The 27,489-nt window shown below is 40.2% G+C and overlaps 1 protein-coding gene across 2 annotated transcripts in view; it reads right to left on the reverse strand.

The window, feature by feature from the left end:
* The window catches only part of KIF13B (kinesin family member 13B), a 244,088-nt gene that overhangs the window by 98,914 nt on the left and 117,685 nt on the right, over positions 1 to 27,489 (reverse strand). For both annotated transcript variants that reach the window (XM_066278635.1, XM_066278644.1), the window contains 8 exons: positions 26,910 to 27,122; positions 24,582 to 24,692; positions 19,438 to 19,572; positions 9,660 to 9,790; positions 6,121 to 6,207; positions 3,365 to 3,555; positions 2,395 to 2,605; positions 1,335 to 1,497 (listed from right to left, as the gene is read on the reverse strand). In XM_066278635.1, the coding sequence (XP_066134732.1) occupies positions 1,335 to 1,497; positions 2,395 to 2,605; positions 3,365 to 3,555; positions 6,121 to 6,207; positions 9,660 to 9,790; positions 19,438 to 19,572; positions 24,582 to 24,692; positions 26,910 to 27,122 (1,242 nt within the window). The remainder of the gene's footprint in view (positions 1 to 1,334; positions 1,498 to 2,394; positions 2,606 to 3,364; positions 3,556 to 6,120; positions 6,208 to 9,659; positions 9,791 to 19,437; positions 19,573 to 24,581; positions 24,693 to 26,909; positions 27,123 to 27,489) is intronic.

Below are 27,489 nucleotides of genomic sequence, written 5' to 3' on the forward strand. Positions count from 1 at the left end.
AAGGACTGCTTCAACTTCAGCAATGTGTGTCATCTCTACCAACAAAAAACAAAAACAAAAGCACAAAAAATAGCCCCCACAAACACAGTCAGGTGTCTGGGAGGAGAGAGATGCCCAAAGCGACTTGAGTCACTTCTAGGTGTTGAACTGGGTCCCCAAGGTAGGGCTGCTCCTTCCAACAAAGCTCAAGCCAGGATACACATGACTGTCAAGTCATGTGTAATGGGGGAAAAATATCCACAGTTCTGTTTTTTCAAGTCAAACATTACAAGATGGAAAAAGACCTTGCTCTTCTCAGTCTTCTAGAAGAAGCTGAGCCCTGTACCTTTTGACCATGACTGGCTTTCCTCTAATATGTTTTATCTGTGAATTTCACTTACAAATACCAATAAGCAAAATAAAGTAGTAACTGAGTAAAATCTTTTAAACTAGACACAGAATATATATTAAAAGACAATTCTCTAAAAAGCAATGATTCATAATGCCTTTATTCCTAAAAACATTAGGAATCACATTTGCCAAACATATACTCTCTGCAAAACATTGACCTTGATGCTGTGATGCCCCAAGAAAAAGAGGCAGTCCTCGCTGTCAAGTTAGGACAGCCAAGAAGGCCTCGTTCAAGCTTTGCTGTGTCAAATACTATAAGAGAAACAAACCACGTGAACTCTCAAACATTTATCTGAACACAAACTTCTGCCTAATTTATCAAAACTCATGTACGAACCTGATGAAGGACTAGAAAAGAACCTAAATAAGAAAGAGTTGTTACTGAATGGCAAAGATAGATGATTTTGATGAGACTTTCACTCTACATTTTATTAAGCTTATTACATCACATACAGAAAAGAGATTTGCAATCTTGAATACATACATGAAATAACTGATGAACAATTTTTTAGAGCAATCTATTAGCATGCAGAAAATATCATCCCTTTAAGGAAAATAAAAAACCTAACTTGGCAGTTGGGGGTGTGTGTGTTCTAAAATGGTAACAGAATAAAGGGGAGAAAACACTGTGGGAAAACACATCAGAGAAGACTTCTCAGACGTAATTTAAACAGATTTGAAGAAAAGTTGAGTGAAATAAACTGGTAGGTTTGGGTGGGGGACTGGAGAGGATATTTCTAGTATATAATGGACATAAATGAAAAAGGCAGAGAATTAAAAGGAAGTAAATTCTACTCCAAAGAGGAGGGCAAGTATAAAAAGATCTAGATCATGTAAAGTATAGATGGGGATGAGGCCAAATCCACTGGTGCTTAAATAAACACTGGTGAAATATAAAGCAGCTTTAGCCAATGATCTGTTTTTTTTATTAATGGCAACCTCACCTTCCGGTTGGCATCGAGGCTAGAGGCCAGAATCTGTAGGGTTACTTTATATTCTGTTCTTTTATCCAGTTCTTCTGCAATGTAATTAGCTTCTCTCACCAACAGATTGGCTTTAACAATTTGTTCCCTCAGCCTCATCAAGCTGTTATTCAGTGTTGCTTCTCTTTAAAACAAAACAAAACAAAACAAACAAATAAATGGAGGTGGGGGAGATACCCACCAAGCAGCACATCAGAATTATTATACAGGACATGACATGTTAATGCCAAACTGCCAACCAAGCTTTGCCACTGTCCTTCACACACAGGAAACACATCACCAACACTGACCCATGCACACGCTCTCTCTGGACTACATTACAATCACTGGCCTACGCTCCTGAAACAAACAGGCCCTCAGGTAGGGCCGTGCTTTGAACTTGACTCTGTATACATATCAATGTGGGATCTTGATAAACTGAAGATTCTGACCCAGTAGGTGTGGGGTGGGGCCTGAAATGCCATATTCCCAAGAATCTCCAGGTGACAGAGACACAGCCTGTCTGCAGACCAAACTTTGAACAGCGAGAGGTTAGTGGAGTATACAGTCTGTAACCTTGAATAAGACAGTTTAGTGCGATGCTAATTAGCTGGCACATAGCTCCCACTTGCAACCTGATCTCATCAGCACCATGCTTTACCTACCTGTGCTAATCAGTCCAGACAACCACCTTTCTTTTTTTTCTTTTTTTTAAAAAGCATCTACCCAAGCTTCAGAACCTAAAGTACAATACAACAATAGAGTATAACTTCTAAGTATAAGTAGTTGTTTATTCAAATCCAAAAGCCATACAAACTAAAAAGAAGGCAGCACCTAACATGGCAGCTTTAAATAAGTTAATACAAATAAACAAGTTCCATTTAAAAAATAAAATAAAGTCAAGTGGTTCTTAGCTGTACCACTTTCTTTACTATAATTCTTTCTACAGTAATATCTAGATTTTCCATTCTGTATCCTGCCTCGTGGGTCAGAGGTGAAGAGCACATGCTGTGCATGTGATCAAGGCCCAGGCACCACCTACCTCTCTTCAGCCCACTGTCTCAGTCGCTGCTGAGCGCTGGGGGAGTGGAAGGAAAACCTGTCCCCGCTGCGCCAGTTCTGCTTCTCGGGAGACAGCCGCCTCCGCAGCTGCTCCAGCTCGTGCTCGTACATGAGCCTCTGGCGCTCCAACGCTGATCGCTTCTCCTCCTCATGCTGCTGTTCCAGGCTGCTCAAGATGGACTGCATGGGATCTAAACGCAGTTTGGTAATAAGGTAAACAATGAACAAAAGGTAAATGATACAGCACAATATACTTCCAATGTTAGTCTATACTGTTGTTTGTCACCCTAATAAAAATAAGATTTTAAAGAGAGAATAAACTTAGTAATCAGTACTCCCAATTACTTACAGGTTCTGTCAGACATATACCAAACTTATTTCCCATACAGAAAAAACGAGTCTATTATATGTTCCACATAACCCAAGATGTGGTTAACGCTTCAGAAATCTGCTATGCTAATACACCAGTGTAATCAAGTCCCAAACCTGAGACATTCTATCAGTGAGGACAGAGTATGCAGTGATTTGTATATCAAGGCAGAAAGAACGCATGATTTTATAAGTACAATCAATTAAAGCCAAAGACACAAAAGACACAAAGAAAACAAACTAAAGAATTCTTTATTTTGTTAACCTTTAAAGCATCTCAGACATAAACATTTTTACCTCTCCACCAATTTTAAAAGAAACAGATACCAAAGAGATGGTTAGCAGAAAGAAGGGGAATTAGTGAAAATAGGAAGGGGAACACAGTCAACAATATCGTGTTAAGTTTACTTGGTGATAGATGGTTATTAGAATCAGTAGGGTGATCACACTGTAAAGTATAAAAATGTCAAATCACTAGATAGTGCACCTGAAACTATAACCTATTTAAGATTGTATACCAACTATATTTAAGTATAAAGTTAATTTTAAAAGATTCTTAAATGCACAGCAGATCTGCTCACCATTACTACTCAGAGCCTTCATGGTAACTTCCATCTGTGCATACTCGTAGTTGAAGTTGATTTCACTGGACACCTCGCTGGAGGAGTCTCCATCTATATCTAGCTGCTCAGAGCTGGTGTCATTCTTCAGGGACGTATCTTGTTCCTCGTCCTCTCGGTTTGCTTTCTTTTTCTTTTTAGGCAAATTCAATCTGGAGGAAAATTATTTTTAAATAAAGATATAAACATTCATTTAGTTCATTAAATACTTGCACTTGCTAGATGCCAAGGGGATGCCATGTAAATATAAGACAATGGCTGTACTCAGTTTGTATTCCAGTAGCAGAAAGAGAACACACACACATGCAAATAATTAGAACAGAGAGTCTGACACAGACTACGTGACTGTCACAGCTAGAAGTCATGAATGAAACAACATGGGGATGCCCAAAGTTTGTACAGCAGAGTTGTGAGAGGGTAATGCTGAAAGGATCAACTTAACCCAAACTATGAAGGCTTTCAATTCTTTTTTTTTTTTTTTTTTTTTTTTTTTTTGCATTTTTCTGAAGCTGGAAACAGGGAGAGACAGTCAGACAGACTCCCGCATGCGCCCGACCGGGATCCACCCGGCACGCCCACCAGGGGCGATGCTCTGCCCACCAGGGGGCGATGCTCTGCCCATCCTGGGCGTCGCCATGCTGCGACCAGAGCCACTCTAGCGCCTGAGGCAGAGGCCACAGAGCCATCCCCAGCGCCCGGGCCATCTTTGCTCCAATGGAGCCTTGGCTGCGGGAGGGGAAGAGAGAGACAGAGAGGAAAGCGCAGCGGAGGGGTGGAGAAGCAAATGGGCACTTCTCCTATGTGCCCTGGCCGGGAATCGAACCCGGGTCCTCCGCACGCTAGGCCGACGCTCTACCGCTGAGCCAACCAGCCAGGGCCTTTCAATTCTTTTTTAATTTTTGTTTATTTATTCATTTATTTATTTTTCAGGTGAGAGGAGGGGAGATAGAGAGGCAGACTTCTGCATGTGCCCTGACCAGGATCTACCTGGCAACCCCATCTAGGGCCAATGCTCAAGTACTGAGCTATTTTTAGCTCCTGAGGCTGATGTGCTCCAAACAGCCTCAGGAGCTAAATGTATTTGAGCCTGATGTGTTCCAGCACCCAGGGCCATGCTCGAACCAATTAAGCCACTGGCTTTGGGAGGGAAAGACGGAGAGAAGTAGGGGGAGAAGCAGATGGTCACTTCTCCTGTGTACCCTGACTGGGAATCAAACCCAGGATGTCCATATGCCGGGCCAACCCTCTATCCACTGAGCCACTGGCCAGGCCCTAAAGGCTTTGAATTCTAAGCCAAGCTATTTACACTTGATTTAGTACAAGAAGAAAAAATATATATATTTTCCACACACTCTATACCCTTCTAACCTTTCTTCAATAATTGAAATATCATCTGACATACAAACAAAGGATCTCCATGAACTACAAGAGAAGTCAGTTTGATATATGGAGCACAGTGGCCAGTGACAGAAAGAGAAGCAGACTGGGATTTTAATTTTATACAATATCCAGCTCATCCTCCTTACCAACACACACCCAACAGTGTGTGTGGTCCCAGGTCTGACTCTTTCTCAGCCTTCCTCTCAGCTAAGGGGCAAATTCCAGCAAACAAGACCTAAGTGGAAGGTTGCTGGGCCTAGCAGAAGACTTCTACAGTGGTGTGGCCATCTTTAGGCCCTGGGAAATGCCAAGGTAATGACAAGACTTCTGCCATAACATTTTTTGAGGGCCTTAGCCAATGCCAACAACAATCTTCCTTTGGATTTCTTGCTTTGTCAAAGAAATAAATTATCTGTTAAGTTATGAGTTAAGTTTGCCGTGACTTGCAACTAAAACCTTATTTTATGAATAAGAAAGCTAAAACCACTACTTTTCCTATTAAAAAAAAGAACAAATAAAAAGATAAGCATGTCAGAAAAAAAATTAATGAAGTTTTATACCAGAGTGCAAAACAATCACCTTCCACTGAAAAATAAAAAAACAAACTTGTAAGTGAACTCAGTATTTTCCCTGAGTATATTGTTCAGATGTCCCTTGGGCCCAAACCACATAGTGAAAACACACATATACAGGGTGGAGTAAAAGTAGGTTTACAATTATGAACACATGTAACACAATTATTGTATAATTTTTCATAAGAACAACTGTAAACATACTTTTGCTAAATCCTGTATGTAGTATATAAATTTATATATAGTAAATAAATATATAGATCCACTAAAAATATATGCTATTTATGGAGTTATTCTTTTTTTTTTTTTTTTTTTTTTTTTTTTGTATTTTTCTGAAGTTGGAAACGGGGAGGCAGACAGACAGACTCCTGCATGTGCCCGAACAGGATCCACCTGGCATGCCCACCAGGGGGCGATGCTCTGCCCATCTGCTCTGTTGCAACCAGAGCCATTCTAGCGCCTGAGGCAGAGGCCACAGAGCCATCCTCAGCACCTGGGCCAACTTTGCTCCAATGGAGCCTTGGCTGCGGGAGGGGAAGAGAGAGACAGAGAGGAAGGCGAGGGGGAGGGGTGGAGAAGCAGATGGTTGCTTCTCCTGTGGCCGGGAATCGAACCTGGGACTCCTGCATGCCAGGCCAATGCTCTACCACTGAGCCAACTGGCCAGAGCCTATGGAGTTATTCTTACTTTTCAATATATATTCTTGTATTTCAGAGTATAGTGTTCAACAATTTCCTTCTTTAAGAGCCATGAATAATGTCGTACCTGAAGAAGTGGTTGTTTCCCCACAATATCCTGTCCCCATGGTGTAGCTGTATAGGACTGGATACAGAAGAACCATTTACAAATGTTCTGTGGGGTGAAGAGGTCAAACATGTAAACAATGATTTTCACGTTTTCTCCTTTAATTTTCCAGTACCACAGAGATCTGGTTACTAGGAAAAACAAAATAATTTCCCCAAATAAAGCCCAACAAATCTTGGTGATTTGTTATTTATATCTACTTCTTTGCTAATTTACCTAAAATGCTTACGGTACTAAATATAATATTTATCCTCTGTTTTCCAAAGTTCTAAATTTGTACGCAACATACTAAAGAGTAAGTAGAGAACCACCTACAACCAATTAAGAAAAAGATGGTGGCTGTTTACATTACAACTAAAACAAGTATGTGCAATCTCACAGATACAAAGAGCCAGTCAACCAACTGGACTCCAGAAATATTATATACAGATTAGTTATAAAAAAATGAGACTGGCCCTGGCCAACACATAGGGCATCATCCCAGAGTGCCAAGTTGGGGCTCAATCCCAAGGTTGCCAGCTCCATCCTGGGATCACTGGTTCGATCCTGGAGGGCATCAACTCAGCCCCGAAGTCACTAGTTCAAGCCCCAGTCAGGGCATGTATGGGAAGCAATAAGTGAGTGCACAATTAAGTGGAGCAACAAATTGATGCTTCTCTCTCTCTCTCTTTCTCTCTCTCTCACTCTCTCAAAAATCAATGGGGGAAAAAATTGAGACTAATGTTCAATTCTTCAACTGACCATAGCATAGACAAATGTCCATATCCTATCAATACACAGATTTGTCAGGTCCACCTGACTGCTTCTCTTGACAATGGAGTCCAACAGAAGAAATGGTGAGTAAAAGGATATTAAATGAAGAGTTTGGAGAGGGCAGGAAATAAACAGATAATTATGTATACTACTATAAAATTGATATTCCTGGAATACCACCACTGTCATGCCTCTTTCCTGCTGAAAAACTTGTTTGCTTAGATATAAAGGTCAATTCTTTAATTTGACATTAAAATTAGAAACTTAGTTTCTTTAAGCTCTAACAAAAGGAAGCCCTCTTTATCCCCTCCTTTTCTTCTTCTAGTGAACTCTCAATTCCAGGAAAAAACAACAACAACAAAAAAACCCTTTATGTTCTGTGCACTGACTCCTCCTCCAAAGCCAGGTGTACAGCAGTCCTATAAACTGCAGTAGGGTTCCCATTCCACCTGTCGCCCTATATCTTACTCAGCTTACAAAGACCTGTTTGGTTTACAATTCCTATGAAAAGGCTGCTCGTCACTCTGGCCTGTAGTACCTTAGTTTCTTTACGTTCCTAAAGCACCTCCTTGGCATTATACTTGCTAGTTATTTTTTATATATACACATATACACAAAATCTTACTCTTTGTCTCTTACACAGTGGATTTTTTAAACACCATGCAATTGGTCTTTATACTCCTATAGTCTGATTACTCAAAATGCAAGCTCAAAAAATATAGTTACGTCAAGAGGGGACCTACTAAAATCAGCAGATTTTAGCCTTTATGACAGATTACTGAAAAACCATGAAGATTTTAATTAAAGGCAAACACATAGGTAGGCTTATTTTAAAAAGCAACAGCAGTTAAGCCATGATTAGTAAATAAAAGCATGAGTACAGTTCTCAGTGTACATTCTGTGTGTGGTCCCAGGGAACCTGCCCCGTCCCCTGTGTTGACATCCGTACTGGCAATGAGAAACACTGTTGGTACAGGAAAATAAAGAAAAAACCCTGCCGGTGTTTCAGCACAAATCAAGGCAGTGGCGCCAAACGTTACTCGTTTCCCTGGATCATTCAACGCCACACACTCACAATTTAAAACAATGTTTTGTTTGTGAATGTCCTTGAGGAAGCAATAAAAATTATAACTTGTATTAAATCTTGACCCTTGAGTACACAACTTTTTAAACGTTTCAGGTGACAAAAATGAGAAGTACACAAAAATCACTGTGTTAATGCATATGAAGTAGGATGACCATCTTGAGTCAAAGACATACACAAAGTGGCCTTTTGCAGAAATTTTTTTGAAAATAAACAAAGCCAGTCTGTCATTTGGAGGAAAATAACAGTACTTGTTGCCAACTGCAAATTTCAAGCTTCCAAGTGAAAATAAGTTTTGGAAAACTTGTGTCAATATCCTCCAAGCAAAGAGCAGGGGTTGAACATCCCTGTAGGTGAACAAGCCGGTTTGTCACTTGTGCAGAGGGAAAAGACACGCCACAGGAAGCCTGGGTGTCAGGGCGCAGGTCCGAGAAGGACCTGCTGCAGGATTTGGGCTTTATGGATGATTTGGGAGAGGGTCTAAGGTAGTGGGGGTTCTCTATATATTGGATGCTGGCAGAAAGCAGAAGAAATTCAACAGTGGGGTACTAAACAAATCCTATCTACTGAGGGAAGACTAGAATGAGGATCCAGTCGTAATGAGTGAAGGAGTCCCTCACATCAGCCAAGAGCCAGTGTTTGGTATTGTGTGTGGCATAGTGACTTTAGTCTTTATGCTAAAACAGTATTATGCGGTCTGCTCCGTCTTGCTTTATCACAGCCTCGGAGTAACCTGGCCTGAGGTGGTGCTCTGTGAGATTACATAACAGGAACACAGCCTGCCCGAGCTGGGAGGCAGTGCCAGGAAGGCTTCTGCTCTTTCTCGTCCTTGTCCTTTCTCACTTGTGTCCTCCAAAAGCTCGATAGCTTCCCAATGTGTAGACTTGAAAGATGAAATTAGTGATGATATGAATGATTTTTTATATCATATGAAATGGATCAACATTCAGAAGATCAACGTTAAGTCAACTACCTATAAGTTATAGAGAGTTATATAACAGGGTAGTAACAGTTTTATAGCTCAAGGAAACATACTGACATTTAATTAATGTTATACCTCTTCATTCATTCATTATTCACTGAACACTTATATACTAGTCTTATATTAAATAAGAAGAATAGAGAATGAAAAAAAAGGTCCTTGTCCTCAAGAAGCTCACAGTCCAATGGGGTAATAGAGATGAGCCCATACAAATACAATACAGTTAATGTAATGGGAAGCATAACATACGCTGGGAATTCATGGTAAGGGCCCTTAAGTAAGACCAAACAGGGAATTCTCCAAAGTAGATAACGACAGAGTTAACCCTGAATCTCAGATAGGAGTTAGCTGGCTAAAGAAACAGCAGAGGAATATGAGAAAAATAGGAAGGATGTAAGGAATTCTGCATCAGAAATAGTGGAGAGCCATCTGGCTGTATGGTGTGCAGACCAGGAAGATTAGGGTACTGGCAGGGGTTCTAGTCAAGATCTGATGAGGGTTCTTATTTAAATAAGGCTGCAGTAGTAGGCATAGAAAGGAAGGAATGGATTTAAGAGATATTAAAAAGTTAATATAAAGGACTTGGTAACTAGGCCAAATGTATTGTATACCATCTGCAACTAGTGTACTTTCTTCTTCTTAAAAATTATTGTGACATTAACACTAATTAAAATACATTACCTGGTGTTCTTTTGAGGAGTCAGTATAACTTGGCCTTCTGGCGTGATGTCTATAATACAGTGTTCAGGAAGAATTCCCATTCCACATAGTTGGATATCTTGGGAATTTGCTGAACCTATCAATGTATGTTCCTACAAAGGAATCAAATTCACTGATTAATACCGTATTCGTACATGTACACAAAGTGAAATCATCCACTCTGAGCCCTCTTACATTGATCCATTACCTTAGCTAAGAGATTGTTCAAGCAAATGGAGTAACATGGAGGAATTTCTGGCTTTCTCTGAAAAATTCTACAAGTTTGATTTCCTTTAAGTTAAAATGGACTGAATTGAGTTATATCTTTTAAACCAAAAACTATAGTTTTACATTAATGTCTATACTATAATCATAATTGTCCATTGCAATCTTGATTACAAATATTTGATACTACCATCAGAGCAGAGCCATGCGTCAATAATGTACCAAAGATACTGGTCTGAAAATTACCATTACTTAAGTTGCACACTGCTTACCTGGTCTCATTCCAGATAAGTCAAGTACAAAGATAAAATATTATTCAAATATTAGGAATTTGCAAAGGCTAAAATAATTTTATGAATCACATGGTGTCCCTAAACCTCATAAAAGACAGTAATAGATGTGTTCTTTTTATTGCAGCTCTCCCCCTAATTAATCAAGTCTCTCCACCTCAATTACCAGCCTCATTTTTTGGCAGGTTACTGAGAAAACACACATAAAAATTGAGCTTCCACGGCCCTGGCCAGCTAGCTCAGCGGTAGAGCGTCGACTCAGCATGTGAAAGTCCTTGGTTCGATTCCTGGCCAGGGCACACAGGAAAAGCACCCATCTGCTTCTCCACCCTTCCCCCTCTACTTTATCTCTCTCTTCCCCTCCCGTAGCCAAGGCTCCATTGGAGCAAAGTTTGCCTGGGCGCTGAGGATTGCTTCATGGCCTCTGCCTCAGGCGCTAGAATGGCTCCAGTTGCAATGGAGCAACGCCTCAGATGGGCAGAGCATTGCCCCCTTGTGGGCATGCTGGGTGGATCCTGGTCGGGTGCATGCAGGAGTCTGTCTCTCTGCCTCCCTGCTTCCCACTTCAGAAAAATATACAAACACACACACACACACACACACACACACAAAATTGTGCTTCTTCTTCTGGGCTTCCACACTGGACTGACCACCCATGGTTAATGTTAACACGACCTGGATGTGTTCCAGGCCATTCTCCTTCTACTTAGCTAGGTCAGGGGTCAGATATGAAGTATTTTAGGCTTTGTGAGTCATATGCAACTACTCAGCTCTACCCTCGTAGTGTCAAAGTAGCCAGCAAAAAAAAAAGAGTAAATGCAGCTTCTTTCCCATAAAGCTTTATTTATGAGCACTTAAATTTGAATTTCATATAATTTTCATGTGCTTGAAATATGAAGATTTATTTTATTCCTTTCAATAATTTAAATGTACAAACCGTTCCTGGCTCCTGGGCCAGATAAAAACTTGCAGCAAGTTATATCTGGCCTAGGTTGCTGCTCCTGACCATAATGATCTCATCATATAAATTAAATCACCAACAAGGAACTCCAGAACTTGGTTCCATTATTTTCCCACCTCTACTCCCAGTATCTTAGTCTCAGTCCTCATTACTTCTTGCCTATCTGGAACAATTTGGATGTCTAAAGGCATTTCAAAGTGAAAGGGCCAAAGCAGAACTTTTGCTCTCTCCCCCCACAAACCCCCCCACTGGACCAATAACTCTATTCCTTTTCCAATTAATGGTGCTACCACCACCCAATTAACCAACCAAATGTTTAAGTGCTATGTTCAAGTCTTCTCTATCCCTTACCAGTCTATCCTTAGCCTCATCTCAATAAGAAAATCCTTACAGGCACTGCCTCCAAAACATGTAAGGAATCAGCTCATTTCCCCACCTCTACTATTACATCCTAGTCTCCTTCCTGTCCTGGTGAACACAGGAGCTCTCCTCTATTTTTCCACTTCTACTCCCTACCCCCATCTACTCTCACCACAACAGCTGATCAAGTGATCCCCCTGTTTGAAAACCTCTAGTGGCTTCCCTTTGAAGGTCCAGTGAAGTACAAATTCTTACCAGGCTTACCAACACCCCCTGCCCTGCCCCTGCCATGCTAGTGCCTAGGCTCCCCCTCCCCGGTGGGAGCACACTCAGCCACTCTGGCCTCTATCTGCTCTCTGAGTACACTGGCTGCTTCCTCTGTCTGAAATGGTGTTCCCCTGATCTTGATACTGATAGTTTCTTATCATGTCTACTTTATGAGCACATCCTCAGAGAAGTGCATCCTGAACTGATAATCAGAAATGGCCACCCCCATCCTCATATTTGAATCTCTGACCTAGCTCTTACTGTTTGTGTCAGAGGTGACCTAGCTCTGTCATCTCCAGAGCCAGGATGGCAACTCCACAAGAGCAAGGAACAGCTACACCTGCTCCCCACTCTGAGCCAAGTTCTTAATATAGGACCTGCACTTAATGGCACTAAATATATACAAAAAAAAATATGAATGAACTGTCATTTCCCTTAGCCTTTCCCTCAGACTCAGAGGAAGACGATTTTCTCCTCTTCTTTGCTGGTAACACTTCTAATAATATTCTGAATCCCAATTCTTCCCATCTTGTCTAGGATCTCATTCTAATAAAAGGGCCTCTCCCCCTCTAACAGTTTCACTTCCCTTTTCTGGGAGTTTCTTCTCTCAACAATACTGCAGTGGTGTTTCCACGGAAACAAAGAGCTGGATCCAGAACTGACCCATGGCCTCCTGTTCACTCCTCAAGGGGTGTATACAACACAGAGGACACTCCAGGCAACTGCTCACTATTAGCTGAGGCTTCTTGGCCAATCACATACTTTCCTAAATTGGAAAGCAGAACTTGACCAGTCGTAAACGACAAGCATTGCTTCTGTGATGGTCAGTAGCACAATCTATTCCATGCCTGTCTCCATTCCCCACCTGGGTTTCTCCTGTTTTACAGCACCAACCACAAGTGGAGAGAAATGCTAAAAGAAAAAAAAGAAAACAGTCCAGCCTGGCCTGTGGGGGCAGTGCAGTGGATAAAGCATGGACCTGGAATGCTGAGGTCACAAGTTTCAAGCCCCAGGCTTGCCGGGTCAAGTCATATACAAGAATCAACTACTATAAGTTGATGCTTCCTGCTCCTCCCCTCTTCCCTCTCCACTCTTTCTAAAATCAATAAATAAAATCTAAAAAGAAAAAACAAGAGTCCAAAGAGAAAAAGGGCTCAAGATCACCTAAAATGAAAAGAGCCCCAAAGCACTTGCCTTAGGCCATTTCTATACTGTATTTAATCACTTTTCTCCTCCCACAAGAAATTCTAGCAGGAGTCCTAGCTGCACCTTTGGAATCCTTTTCATCTTGGGGATTGAGGTGGAGAAAATCCTTGAGCTACAGGCTAGCTTGGAGTTTGAGTGTAGAACCAACTCCTGGTACCACTCTCCCAAGACAGCACAGGCTTTGCCCTTGTTCTTGTTCTCTTTGCCAGAACTGCTCTCCTCTCTTGATCTAAATATGAAGTATCTTTCAACAACTACTTCTAATTTCATCTTCTATTTGAAGGTTTCACTATTACCTAACAATGACTTCTCCCTTCTCTGAACCCTGGTAACACTTAGAGTCAGTACCTCAATTTACTCTGTGGATGAGGAAGGGGCTAATAAATCTGACCAGAAGTAAACTCACAGGGTGATTTGATCATAAAATTCCTAACTGGGCATATCATAGTGAGGAGTCATGCCCCAGGCCTATACAAAGGTTTATCTTTGTCTTAAGTAAGCCCTGTCCATTGTTCTTGTGCATCTAGGTTAACATACCTTTTAAATGCCAGAGGAATCCTCTTTTTCAGACCCCCTGAGAGAGATCACGTAACCTTGTTAACTATCCTGTACCCTGCTTTCTCTCACCTTCATATAATTTTCTTTCATTCCAAATGTAAAAAGGAAACTACAGCCTGGCTTGTGCTGGCACAGTGGATAGAGCATCAACCTGATATGTTCAAGTCCCAGGTTCGAAACCCAGAGGTCACTGGCTTGAGGGCAAATTTGAGCACAGGCTCACCAGCTTAAGTGTGGGATCACCAGCTTGAGTGTGGGATCATCAACATGATCCCAAGGTCACTGGCTTGAGCCCAAGGTCTCTGGCTTGAACAAGGAGTTACTGGCTAAGGTGGAACACCCAGGTCAGGGCACGTATGAGAAGCAATCGATAAACAACTAAAGCAGCGGTTCTCAACCTGTGGGTCGCGACCCCTGTGTTTTCATCGTTCGACCCCCGCCGGGGTCGCGACCCACAGGTTGAGAACCGCTGAACTAAAGTGACACAGCTGCAGTTGATGCTTCTCATCTCTCGCCCTTCCTGTCTGTCTCTTTCTCTCGCTTAACAAAAGAGAAAACTTAAATCTCTCACTGGAGGTTATAATATATTCTAATATCTATACTAATTTGTATGATGATTCACTGGAATCTCAAATTAAGTTCTAAAAGCTTAACTCTGCCAAAGCCTTATTCTTTGATGCTGAAACAAGTTAAACAATAAACTTTTTTGATAAGTTCTTCCCCTAGTGCTCTAAATACTGCAATAAAAATACTGATGAGGGGAAAAAAAATAAACTTATCATAGGTTGCTAAAGAAATTTATCTTATCAGTAAATTCTGTGAAGGTACAAGGAAATCAAAATAAGATAAAAGTAAATCAGGGATAGCTTTTCAGTCTCTACATGATACATGGATATAATGACTCTGAAGTATGTTAGTTTTAGGGAGTGTTTAAGATCTTGCTCCCTGGCATAAGTTGTCAGTTTGGCTCAAACAAACTCATAAAATTTCAAAAATAAAAATAAAAGATATTAGTTTTGGGGAAACTTTAGCAAACATAAAATACTATATTTAAATGTCTCAGAAACAAGAGTGTTTGAGATCTTGTTCCCCCGGCATGTATTGTCAGTTTGGTCCAAATAAACTTATGAAAATTCTCAAAAAAAAAAAATCTCAGAAACAATGAAAAGATAGAAATGGCTTTTTAACCTTTCTTCACTTAAATTTAATTTCACTGGAGATGGTTAACGATTCTATAATTTAACTGGACCTTGCCTCCTTTATGAATGAACTATATGTGGTTCTTTTGAGAATCTCTCTTTGATCAACTAATTCCTAAAAGGGGAGATGAAGATAGAGAGAGACAGGACGCATTCACTCATGACATGTCATGGGGTAGCTTCCTATCCTGTTACCAGGGCAAGTAGCCTATTAAATGTCGCCTGTGTGTTCCCTTGGCCTTATCAGTATTCTCAGACAATTTTTGAAGGAAAAGGTAAGAAAGTGCCAGGGGTACTAAGCAAAAGAAATAATCTGTTACTCTTCACATATTTAAATAATTAAAATTATTTTTCCCCCAAAGATTTTATTTATGGTTTTACAGAGAGAAGAGAGGAGGGTGAGGAGTGAGAAGCATCAACTCATAGTTGCTTCACTTTAGTTGTTCACTGGTAGCTTGTTGTATGTGTCTTGACTAGGCAAGTCCAGGGTTTCTAACCAGTGACCCCAGCATTCCAGGTTGACATCTGATCCACTGAGCCACCACAGGCTAGGCAATAATCAAAATTCTTTAACAAAGAACTTACTCTTGCTTAACAGAACCAAAACTCAGAGGACAGCTTTTCTGGAACAGAGGTACAAAAGGAAGGAAGGGACTCTTTTACCAATTCAAGTGCTACACTAGAGGAGCCAAACTGCTGCTATCCAAAACTTCTAACTTCTACCCTGTGTCTTATTCATCTTGGGTTCCTTGAAGCCTGGCCCACAGCTCCATGAACACTGCATGGCAACTGCCCCTGCCATTCTGGTCCCCTCAACTGGGGATTGTGAATACTGGCAAAGATAACAATAACATGCAGTTTACTTCCAATGGGAGTTATGTATGGGGTCAATATGTGCTTTCAATTACTACTTAACCACTGGTACAAATCCTTCTAAAGTTTGTATGTATATAATATGCCCCAAATCCTTCAGAATCACCCCTGCTATTCTAGCCATTAGCATCTGACTTTTGTGTATGGTGTCAGATGGGTACTAGATATTTGGGGTGATCACTTCATAAGTTACATAAACGTCTAATCACTATGTTGTACACCTGAAACCAATATAATATTGTATATCAACTGTAATTAAAAAAATTTTAATTAAAAGAAATTTAAGTTATTTAAAAAATAGCTGACTTGTGAAAAAGGTTGACCCAGAACCACACAAGCAAAATAGCTCTCCACATAAGCAAAATAGCTCTCCTGAAAGATTTGGTGGATGACTCAAGAGGCGTGACTGGAATCACTCAGACTATGATCCCATTTCTGTAGTTAAGAAACATGTATCAATATAAATCCTTACATATACATATAGGGATAAACCCAGGGTATACAGATAAAAGTAATGAATATTAAAACTGTGATCATCTCGCCCTGGCTGGTTGGCTCAGCGGTAGAGCGTCGGCCTGGCGTGCGGGGGACCCAGGTTCAATTCCCGGCCAGGGCACATAGGAGAAGCACCCATTTGCTTCTCCACCCCCACTCCCCTTCCTCTCTGTCTCTCTCTTCCCCTCCCGCAGCCAAGGCTCCATTGGAGCAAAGATGGTCCGGGCGCTGGGATGGCTCCTTGGCCTCTACCCCAGGCGCTAGAGTGGCTCTGGTTGTGGCAGAGCGACGCCCTGGAGGGGCAGAGCATCGCCCCCTGGTGGGCAGAGCGTCGCCCCTGGTGGGCGTGCCGGGTGGATCCCGGTCGGGCGCATGCGAGAGTCTGTCTGTCTCTCCCCGTTTCCAACTTCAGAAAAATACAACCCCCCCTCCAAAAAAAAAACCTGTGATCATCTCTGCATGTTTAAATTTGGAAACTAACCCCCAAATACTTCCTTCTTTTTCTAATATGTTTTTATAATACTTTTTAGGGGGAAAAAGTATATTACTAGCACCATGTTTTTAAGATGAGGGAAGCAGCTCTTCCTCCTAGAAGCTTGGCTCCTGCTGAAATAAATCTCCAATTTACCTTAGAACTCCGGACAGACCTTGCTTTGCATGAGAGTGCAGGACCATAAAAATAATTGTGCAAGAAGAGCTTAATAAACAATGGGGAAAACTACAGTTATTCAGTGACCTTTAAAAATGTCTGTAAAAACATTAAGAATTCTCTTAATGTTATAAAGTATAGGGAAATTAGAAAATAGTAAAACATATTTATTTAGTATGCTATAATTTAACACATTAGAAACACTGAAACTTAAAGCATTTTATTTCTTTGTAAAAAGCTTATGGAGAGTTGCCAGAATAGTGCTTGCCATATTCCCAGCATATAAGTTATAGCATGGAGTAGGCTTATTTCCCATGTCTTGGTAAACTGTTATACTCCTTCCTAAGCTTTTATCATTTTACCCTTTGTGCTTTTAATGTTGCAAAATACCCAGGAGATTTCCTTGTCTGAGTATGGTCTGGTGTCACTGGCTTGAGACATCTATAGTCTTATCATCACAACCACTTTCATTATTTACCTCCATAAACTCACCCTATGTTTCTCTGGCTGCATATCTAGAATTGCACACAGGGCGGCAGTGTCAACACTATTTACTAAATTATGGTAACCAGAATTTGTGTGTATCAGAACTATGTAAAGCAAGGGCAGCCTGTATATGTAAATGAGTTGCAAACTTATCTTGTGAGTTATGTTCTACCTATGCTTTGGCCACCATACCTTCCCTCTGCCAATTCTAGACAGAACAAATTTAATAGAGGATTCCACTCTGGAAGAGAACCATACAACTTGGAACTAGGAAGAATATTAGAGATATTTTAATTCTATTTGCAAATGGGATGCCAAGAGTCACCCAGAGGTGTGAAGTCCTCTGCCCAGCATTTCAACTGACTTGAGAATTTGAAAGCAAAAAGTTACAAAATGCTCAGCCTCCAAATTCCTCCGTCCCACATCATGATACAGCTTTACTGAAACAAAAACTGTTCTTGGACTGAGATCATCCTTTTGAATGTGCTTGGTCATGAATATATTCTTGTCATGGGGTTAGTCTGGACAGTGAAGAAATCAACACTGCCTCAAATTCTGCCAAAACAGGGTTGACCACAGAGTCTGAAACAGAATCCCAACACCTCCACACAAGATGACCAGAAATATTTTGACTTCTCTCCAGAAGTCTCTAAATAGTTTCTTTGTTTAACTTTTTAGTTAGGAACAGATATGAATCAGGTTTTCTCTTGTTGGGTGCCTGTGTTTGTGTTCCACTTTGAAATTGCCCACATCAGAAAGTGAAAGAATTCACAGATCTGAGAAATAAAAAGGGCAGAATATTTAAGTCCTCCAATATTGCATCTTTCCTAAAGCATGTGAATGTCTACAGCTGAAATTCTAACAGAAAATGCTGCCAACATTGTCTAGAAGCACGTTAAGTAATGTGATAATACATCACATTTTTTTCAATAGACAATGATAATATACAAAAGTACTACAGAGACTATCAAATGTGAAAACAATAAGTAGAATATTTTATATCCGTGGACTGCTTCTGTTTACACAGTGCTTCCATGTATACAACCTCATTTAATCCTATAGGAACTCTGTGAGGTAGCCCAACAGAGAAAGCACCTGCAGAAGTTTTGAGGTCAAACACCTGCTGAATAGTGACATGGACTAGAGACACAGGACACCCCTCCAACTCCAGGGTCGTTCCTACTCCACACAGTACCTGAAAATGCACAAGACTGTATGTAGCAAACACACAATTTCACTTACAGAGTAATAAAACATGGTAATCAGAATTACACCAAGCAATTATCCCAGGATATCTTTGATAAAAACTGGGAAACTAGCCAATGGATCATGCATTCTTTAGTCTCTTTTGAAATGAAATCACACAATTCTCTCATTTTAAAGCAGTTTCCAACTTTAGCAGCTCATTATCTTTCTTTCCTAGTCACCTTAGTTAAACCCACATATATTATGAGGGGGGAGAATTTCCTCCTAATATTTATTAACCTCCTGTTAGAATCATTATACAACTCACTTATGCTCTGGGCTTAATAAAAACAATTTTGGGTAGCTCTTCATAATTCATACAGGATCAGAATTCATGAATTTGTCTCTTGTCTTCCTTTGTCTCACTATAGCTTTCAATGTATATTGGTAATTTTTTTCCTGTTTCACACTCTGACCCTCCCAGTTTCTAAATGACCTACTCTCTCTTATAAGTTGATAATCTAATTTTTTTAATTTTTCTAAAAGTTACTGGAAACACAATTTCATATAAAATGGTCCTATGAATGTAACTTTCTTTAAACATTTCCTCTTATAAGCTAACAAACCATTAACAAAAAGGCATGCTTCATATAAACCACAAAAGCTTTAGTCTACTAATGAATCAGTTTAAAAGTCACTCCTCAAGCTTTAAAGTTATCTACTTAAGCCTCTGGTATAAATCACATTAAACAATAGGAATTAAACTACTTAATTTGTTAGAAATAATATCAGAATATCGGTTTTTTTACATTACACAGTTGAATGACATCACTCAAAAACTAAAAAAAGGAAACTGTTCTAGAAACCCATGATTTTCTACACTTTAGCTTATTCAAATAAAAACAATTGGCTAATTCATTATTCTGAATAAGGGTGGTTCTCCAAGTTAAAAAAAACATTCTGTGAAACTCTGTTCTATTTTGTGACAGGAAATAGTAGCCTTTACCTTTAAATAGTAAACCAGAAGTTCATTCAAAGCAGGATCAGCATTCAGATTAACGAGGAAACATTTATCGTCCCCAACTTTAATTCCAGAAGATTGGAGAGATATTCCAAGACTCTCAAGTTGTTTCTGTCGCTCCTGCCAATGTATTAGAGAGGTATTAATTCCACAGCTATTGATGTAGTGAGATAAGAAAGGTCTAATGTTAGAATAATTATTAATTTTATAATTCAAATGTGTTAGCTTAGGACATGGTATTATAGATTACTGTATTTTTTCTCTTTCTGAACTATGTAATATTTTGTTAACAACTTTTTATATTTTGAAAAATAAAGCCATTGCAAATAACAACTAAGTACACTACTGAGTTCTCAATTTTCATTCTTGAAAATATCTAACATGTTGAATTTGTCTTTCTCATTTAATTCTGTACATATGAGCAGATGTATGCTTGTTCTGCTCAACTGTGAAGTTTCTACAAAGCCAAGTTGTCAATACACTATCCTGTGTGAGACCTCAGTGCTTCGACAGCCAGGATAAATGCCAAACTCTCTCAACCAAGTCCACAAGGCCCTTCAACCTGGCCCATTTAATTTACTCCCGTCTTCACATCTTGTCACTCCTTCTTTCAAAACCTGTACTGTACTCACATGGAATACCTTCCAGGCCCCTGAATGTGTCAAGAATGCTCTCTTTAGTTTGGAGATTTTACACCTGAGTCTTCTAGCTGGAGCATACTTGTTCTCATCCCTAGTAACTTTACCTGCCATTTCTCTCTGGGGGCCTGAACCTTATGTATCCACTGTGTACTCCTAGCACAATGCTTAACACACAGCACGTACTCAAAACATTGGTCTTAAAAAATTTATCAAAATAAAACTTGCGCCTGACCAGGCGGTGGCGCAGTGGGTAGTACGTCGGACTGGGATGCGCAAGGACCCAGGTTCGAGACCCCGAGGTCGCCAGCTTGAGTGCGGGCTCATCTGGCTTGAGCAAAAAAAAAGCTCACTAGCTTCGCTGGCTCAAGCAAGGGGTTACTCAGTCTGCTGAAGGCCCGCAGTCAAGGCATATATGAGAAAGCAATCAATGAACTAAAGTGTCGCAACGAAAAACTGATGATTGATGCTTCTCATCTCTCTCCGTTCCTGTCTGTCTGTCCCTATCTATCCCTCTCTCTGACTCTCTCTCTGCCCTTGTAAAAAAACAACAAAAAACAAACAAAAAAATAAAATAAAATAAAAGCCTGCATATGCTTTCAAGTACTATTTTCATAAGAATATGAACTTTTCTTTTTCTGTGCCTACTGTCTCTGAATCTATACAAAATATGAATGTATGCATACAGGGGGATGTATATGAACCCTACAACCAATGTTCTATAATTAAGGTGGATAAATGGGGTAGAGCAGGGTGTCTCTGACTATTATAAGTAGCAAGTAGTAATGAGTCACTGTCACCAAGGAACTTTGATTTTAGGGAAAGAAAAAACATGTTAAGTCATTTAACTAGGACCACACAGCATATCTGCAGTATCATTAAATCACAGGTTCTAAATTTTGCTGTTTCTAGGGATACCATACTAATTTATATGACCACTGCAACTTGATCAATACATTTTGCTTAGAAGTATTTTAGTTCTGGGTCTTTGAACCAAGTCTCTCTTCTAACAAAAAACACTACTGGCTTCTTTCAGAAGATTTGATTTAGCATGAGACATTAGAGTTTTCAGCATTCAGTTCTAAGAAATGATTATCCTTGACAAAGAACCATGTTCCTAACATGAGTAAAGCAATTCTGACATATCTTGTATAGTCCCTTCTGATGGAAGGTTCTTTTACATGGCAATTGTGATAGGCAATTAAAAAATTATTCCAATAATAACAAGCAACATTTCTCTATAAAAATTTCATTTTTTTATAAACTACCGCATAAACTAGTATCAAGTTTAAAATGTAGAATATAAATTAGTATATCAATTTATTTACTAGAAAAATTTGAAAACACAAAGAAACTAACCATAGTTTTTTCTAGAGTATTGGGTTCCAATTAATTTAAATTCTCTTCATAATAATCTTTCTATATTTTCTATAAGTCAATACTATTTCTGAACCTAATATAATAGTTTCTTCTATTTAGACTCTCTTTATGGCTGCATAAATTCTCACTAAGAAAATAAGTAAGGCCCTGGCCAGTTGGCTCAGCGGTAGAGCGTTGACCTGGCGTGCGGGGGACCCGGTTTCGATTCCCGGCCAGGGCACATAGGAGAAGCGCCCATTTGCTTCTCCACCCCACCCCCCTTCCTCTCTCTCTCTTCCCCTCCCACAGCCGGGGCTCCATTGGAGCAGGGATGGCCCGGGCTCTGGGGATGGCTCCTTGGCCTCTGCCCCAGGCGCTAGAGTGGCTCTGGTCGGGGCAGGGCGGCGCCCTGGAGGGGCAGAGCATCGCCCCCTGGTGGGCGGAGCGTGGCCCCTGGTGGGCGTGCCGAGTGGATCCCGGTTGGGCGCATGCGGGAGTCTGTCTGACTTTCTCTCCCCGTTTCTAGCTTCAGAAAAATAAAAAAAATAAAAAAAAAAGTAAAAGATTTAAAGTGGCAAATGGGTTTTGCCTAAGGGCGTATCTGCTAACACCAATCAAGTCCAGGTTTTGAGTCATGTAGGTGTGCATGCCTTAATGAGAGTAGAAAAAAATAAAAATGAGAGACCATTTTGGATCACAGATATGTCACTGTGCTTAGAAATTAATCGACTTGAGTTGTTTGTTTACTCAAAAATATTTGAGTAACTTGAAAAACAAAAGGATATGGCCTTTTTTCTTGAGAATCTTACAGACTCATTAGGTAATAAAACTATACCAAAAATATTGAACAACAGTCAAGTGTTGCATGACTTAAGGGTCAAAGAGTGTAAGTAGGAACTCAACAGCAGGGATGACCTGTGGGCTGACTACTTCAGAAAGATACCCAGAGCACAGGGGACTTCTGGGGAGCCTGGAGGACTGCGAGCTGACGTGTGAAAAGTCCCTCAAAAAGAAATCCATTTAACTGGGTTAACCCAGATGTTCTCACAGTTATCTGACCATGGACCATTTTTATCCCAGAAGACTTTAGTAACAATTTCTGGATATACTGCCAGAAATACATTTTGGGTAATGCAAGTCAATTTTGGAAAGAGATCAATGATCAGCAGATGCAGTGAGACAGGAGAAGGCAGCTCAGTGGCCTGAAGCCTGGGGGCGTGGGAAGATAAGGCAGAAGTTGGATAAAATCACAGTCCCCAAAGACATCTGAGAGAGAGAGAAAACAGTTAGGTGAGGAAGATGCTAAAGATAAGACTCACTAGCACAGCAATCTCACTCTGACATACCCTGAATTGTATCCGCGAGGCAATCCAGGGACAAGAGCACTTCAAAGACAGTGTTTTCCTTTTGGAGAGCTCAAAAGGGCTCACACAAATTAGTTCCCAATTGAACAATTATTAGAATGACATAATTTATGAAAAACAAAAAGACATTTAATGAGAAATAAAGTTTATATACTGGTATCTTCTCTGTAATTTGAGGGTTAGGTTTTAAAATAACCCAATGTGGTGACACAGATAAAATAAAATTGGTCATATACTGATCCTTAATAAAACTGGCAGATGGGTACATGTGGCTTTATTATGTTCTTCTATCAATTTTGATATTTATTATTATAAACAATGTTTAAATCCTAGTCTGTATACTATAAATACAGCATCCACTTCATGCTACAATATACATGAGCAGTGTCCTACAACTTCTGATATAGAGACTTGTCCTGGACAGCACATTTAAAGGTGGAATCTACTGGGTGGCAAAAGAAGTAGCAAGTTCTACATACTTTCTAATACAGGGAACAGCTAAAAACACTAGAGATTTTTAACTTTAAGAAAGGAGAGAAAGAGGCAGAGGTGACTTTAAATATCAGGATAATAACAGTTTTGCAGGGCATTTGGGAGGATTAAATAAAATACTACATTGAAAAGTGGTTAGCACAGGCCCCTACAAATATCTGTATCCAAGAAAAATGGGCTATTATTATTATTATTAGTTATGACATGCAATTGTAATACTTGCTCTCTTAGCTTTGGAAGAACAAACTAAGGCCAATGAGCAGAAATAAAAGAATAAAAGATTTCTATTTTATAGCTACTATTAGAGTTGCCCAATCATGAAAAGACTGCTTGAAGGGCTACTGAGCTCCACATTATCATATGTATTTCTAAAATAGAGTCTGAATGAACCATCTAACAGAAAAGCCACAGCATAAGTCTTTTAAGACTTAGTTGGACATTCTAAGATTTTATCCAAATGCTAATGCTCCCACCCTAAGATTTCACAACTTACATCAAGTGTTCTAAATATCAGAGTCACCTGAAATTTAGGCATTTCATATTACTTTTAATGAGTTACCATATAAAATTGAGAATCTCATAGCCTAAAATCTACTACTAATAATTTTGTCTTTTGGGTAAGCTTCCTTAGGTCTACAAAGCACTTAATAGAACTGAGTGTTCAGAACCAGAGGTTACGAAGTAGCTATTTCATGAAAAAGTCTTTTGGCCCTGGCCAGTTGGCTCAGTAGTAGAACGTCAGCCCGGCATGTGGAAGTCAATTCCCAGTTAGGGCACACAGGAGAAGCGACCTTCTGCTTCTCCATTCTTCACCCTTTCCCTTCTCTCTCTCTCTCTCTCTCTCTCTTTCTTCCCCTTCTGCAGCCATGACTCAATTGGTTCCATTGTTTTCAGTACATTGGTCCTGGGCTCTGAGGATGGCTCCATGGAGCCTTGGGCTCAGGTGCTAAAAATAGCTCGGTTGTCAGCATGGCCCCAGATAGGCAGAGCATTGACCCTAGATGGGGGTTGCTGGGTGGATCCTGGTGGGGGTGCATGTGGGAGTCTGTCTCTCTATTTCCCATCCTCTCACTTAGAAAAGAAAAAGAAATCTTTTTATGACCCTAAAAAATTATTTCTTACATAATGAACAATTAATTGTAATTAATCTTTTCTTATCTTATTAATGGTGTTAGATTTGCCATCTTCAAAGCAAAATATCAAAAGCACCAGAAACGCCGTCTAAGCGGCCTTGCCCAACTGCCACGAGGTTCTCTCCACATCAGGAAACACGAACCTGCGCAATCTCCTCGGTCGTCCTTAGTTTCTCCTCCCAGGTCACTGTCATTTCCTGGATTAGCTTCTCGGATTCTTCTAGCCGTTCTTTTAGCTCTGGAGATTTCATTGCCTAGAAGCAAAATGGTCATTTAATGAAATGACGGTGTGATGCACTGAAAAAGGGATTAGATAAATCCAGAAAAACAAAAGTAACAATGTGCCTCCTCTGAGCCCACTGGCTCAGAGGCCTCTGATTTGCCTGAGACATGACTGACTCTCTGATGCACAGCAGCTCGACTGTGTGGGGCCCCAAACAAATCCCATTACTCAAGGTGGGTTTGAAAGGAAGAAAACCTTTTCCTTTCCCTCCAACCTACTGTCACTGTGAAGACCTAATTGCATTTAAGGAGATAGTTCACACTATCCGAGGCTTGTTTTAAAATCCCAATCAGTCATATATCTAGTCATACATGATTCATTCTAGCCTTTACTGATGACCTCAGGTATTTATTCAAGTACAGACAGACTAAATTTGTACATGTTGCAAACCAGATCGGTGTTATTAATATCAAGAACACAGAAACAAAATTTCAAAAAATCTTGATGAACTTTAAAATTACTCCTATCCCATACCAGGTAGCTCAGTTAGTTGGAAGTCCTGAAATGTCAAGGTTGCAGGTTCCATCCCCAGTCAGGGCACATATAAGAATCAACCAATGAATGTATAAATAAGTGGAACAACAAATTGATATTTTTTTCTCTCATCTCTAATATTAATCAATAAATTTAAAAAAAATTAACTTTCCTATAAAAACAGGATAACATTCAACAAGCAAAAATATGATCAAGATAACTGCTTTGACCACATATTTTACCAATTTACTACCAGAAAGCAGGTTATGACAAAGAAGAGAGAAGCAGTCCCACAGTGCTGGGAAATTGGGGGAACAGGAAAGCTAATTAAAGTAGGAGTCACAACTCTGCTATTTTATTCATCATTTAACAAGAGGCTGATCATTCAGTTGTAGGTGAAAATTGTGTAGGTTTCAAATTCAGTAATGGACAGAGACAGATCAAGGTCGGTTAAGGCCCTGGGCACAGAAGAAAATATTGGGACTCTTAAAAAAAAGAGAGACAGGGAAAATAAAAATACATGTTAACCATATTTTTAAATAAATAAAAAATATTATGTACTATTAATGTTAAAATTGCACATGTGAAACCAAACTTGGTGTCATTAGAAAAAGGTGTAAGGGCCCTGGCTAGTTGGCTCAGCAGTAGAGTGTTGGCCTGGCGTGCGGGGGACCCAGGTTCAATTCCCGGCCAGGGCACACAGGAGAAGCGCCCATTTGCTTCTCCATCCCCCCTCCTTCCTCTCTCTCTCTTCCCCTCCCGCAGCCAAGGCTCCATTGGAACAAAGATGGCCCGGGCGCTGGGGATGGCTCCTTGGCCTCTGCCCCAGGCGCTAGAGTGGCTCTGGTCGCAGCAGAGCGACACCCCGGAGGGGCAGAGCATCGCCCCCTGGTGGGCAGAGCGTCGCCCCTGGTGGGCAGAGCGTCGCCCCTGGTGGGCGTGCCGGGTGGATCCCGGTCGGGCGCATGCGGGAGTCTGTCTGACTGTCTCTCCCTGTTTCCAGCTTCAGAAAAATGAAAAAAAAAAAAAAAAGAAAGTGTAAGGTTGGGTTTTTTACAGGGTCCTTCAGAAGTCGGGGTCCAGGGTGCATGCCCAGTGCTCCCACTGTTAAATCCGCCTCTGGTAACGGAACATAAATATCACACATTACAGAATGTTCAAAGAAAGGTGGAAAGAGAGTACCACTAAATAGATGGGTACTGCTGGTATAAAATGTATTTTCTTCAATCAAAATGAACCCATCACATGGAAAAAACTAGATTTTTAAGGCGTGAAAGACCTCCTTAAATTTCCATTCTGACCTCAACCAGTGAATAAATGACGCAACAAAAATCTGTTTGATTCCTCTTCCAATTAGTCTATGCTCACTCTCCACCATTTTCTGCATTACAGTTAAATTACATATATATTTTCAAGCACCTCTCTTAATCCCCCTTATTCTATTACAAACCTCTTCTCTCTGGTTTGCCACCTATACTGTGGAATCCTCTCAATTCCTTTTATTCTTTCTGCCTATTCGGTCCTTTAACACCTGTAAGAACTCTAAATCTCTATTATGACAATCTGTCTTTTATTTATTACTCATCTTATATCTCTCTTTCTACAGGAAATTCAAAAATACTAAGTTCATTACTCATCACTGAAGGCCAAAGAGGAAGAAAATCCAAGTTCTAGCGTTTCCGGATTTTACACCAATAAGGTGTTGCTCACATACCTCTGCTTTGGTTAACTGCTCTCGAAGTTTTTCTACTTCTTCCCTTAGGTCCCGGATAATTCGTGCATTAGGATCCTCGTTCACCACAGCATGGTTCACGATGTGCTTGGCACGATCTGCATACCGCAGGGTTGAAAGGGTCTCGTCATAGTTATCAGCTGCTGGGCTCACAGTAGCTACCATGGCTGTCTTACTGTTACCCCCCAGGCTGTCCTAGAGAAGAAATTGAGCAGCATTTTAAATTTGGAAGAAAATATTACATGAGAAAACTGAAGTCAGAAACGGTGAGATAACATACCAAAGTCAAATACATATTTAAGGACAAAGTGAGGACTAAAATACAAGTACACCGACTCCCTGTCCCATGCTCTTTTTTCTCTGCCAAGCTACTTTTCTGAAAAAGGAATTTTAGTTTTTAAAGAGAACATAGAAATACAATAAAGTTCACATTTATTTTAGTTTACTAAAAATTAATTTAAGACAATTTGTCTTCTTTTAACAGACAACATAATACCATAAGTTATTGTAGTATATTACTCAAATTAAAAAAGAATGATTTCTTAAATACCTACAAAATCCT

The sequence above is a fragment of the Saccopteryx bilineata genome, chromosome 1 (assembly GCF_036850765.1).
Source record: "Saccopteryx bilineata isolate mSacBil1 chromosome 1, mSacBil1_pri_phased_curated, whole genome shotgun sequence".
Classification (NCBI taxonomy): domain Eukaryota; kingdom Metazoa; phylum Chordata; class Mammalia; order Chiroptera; family Emballonuridae; genus Saccopteryx; species Saccopteryx bilineata.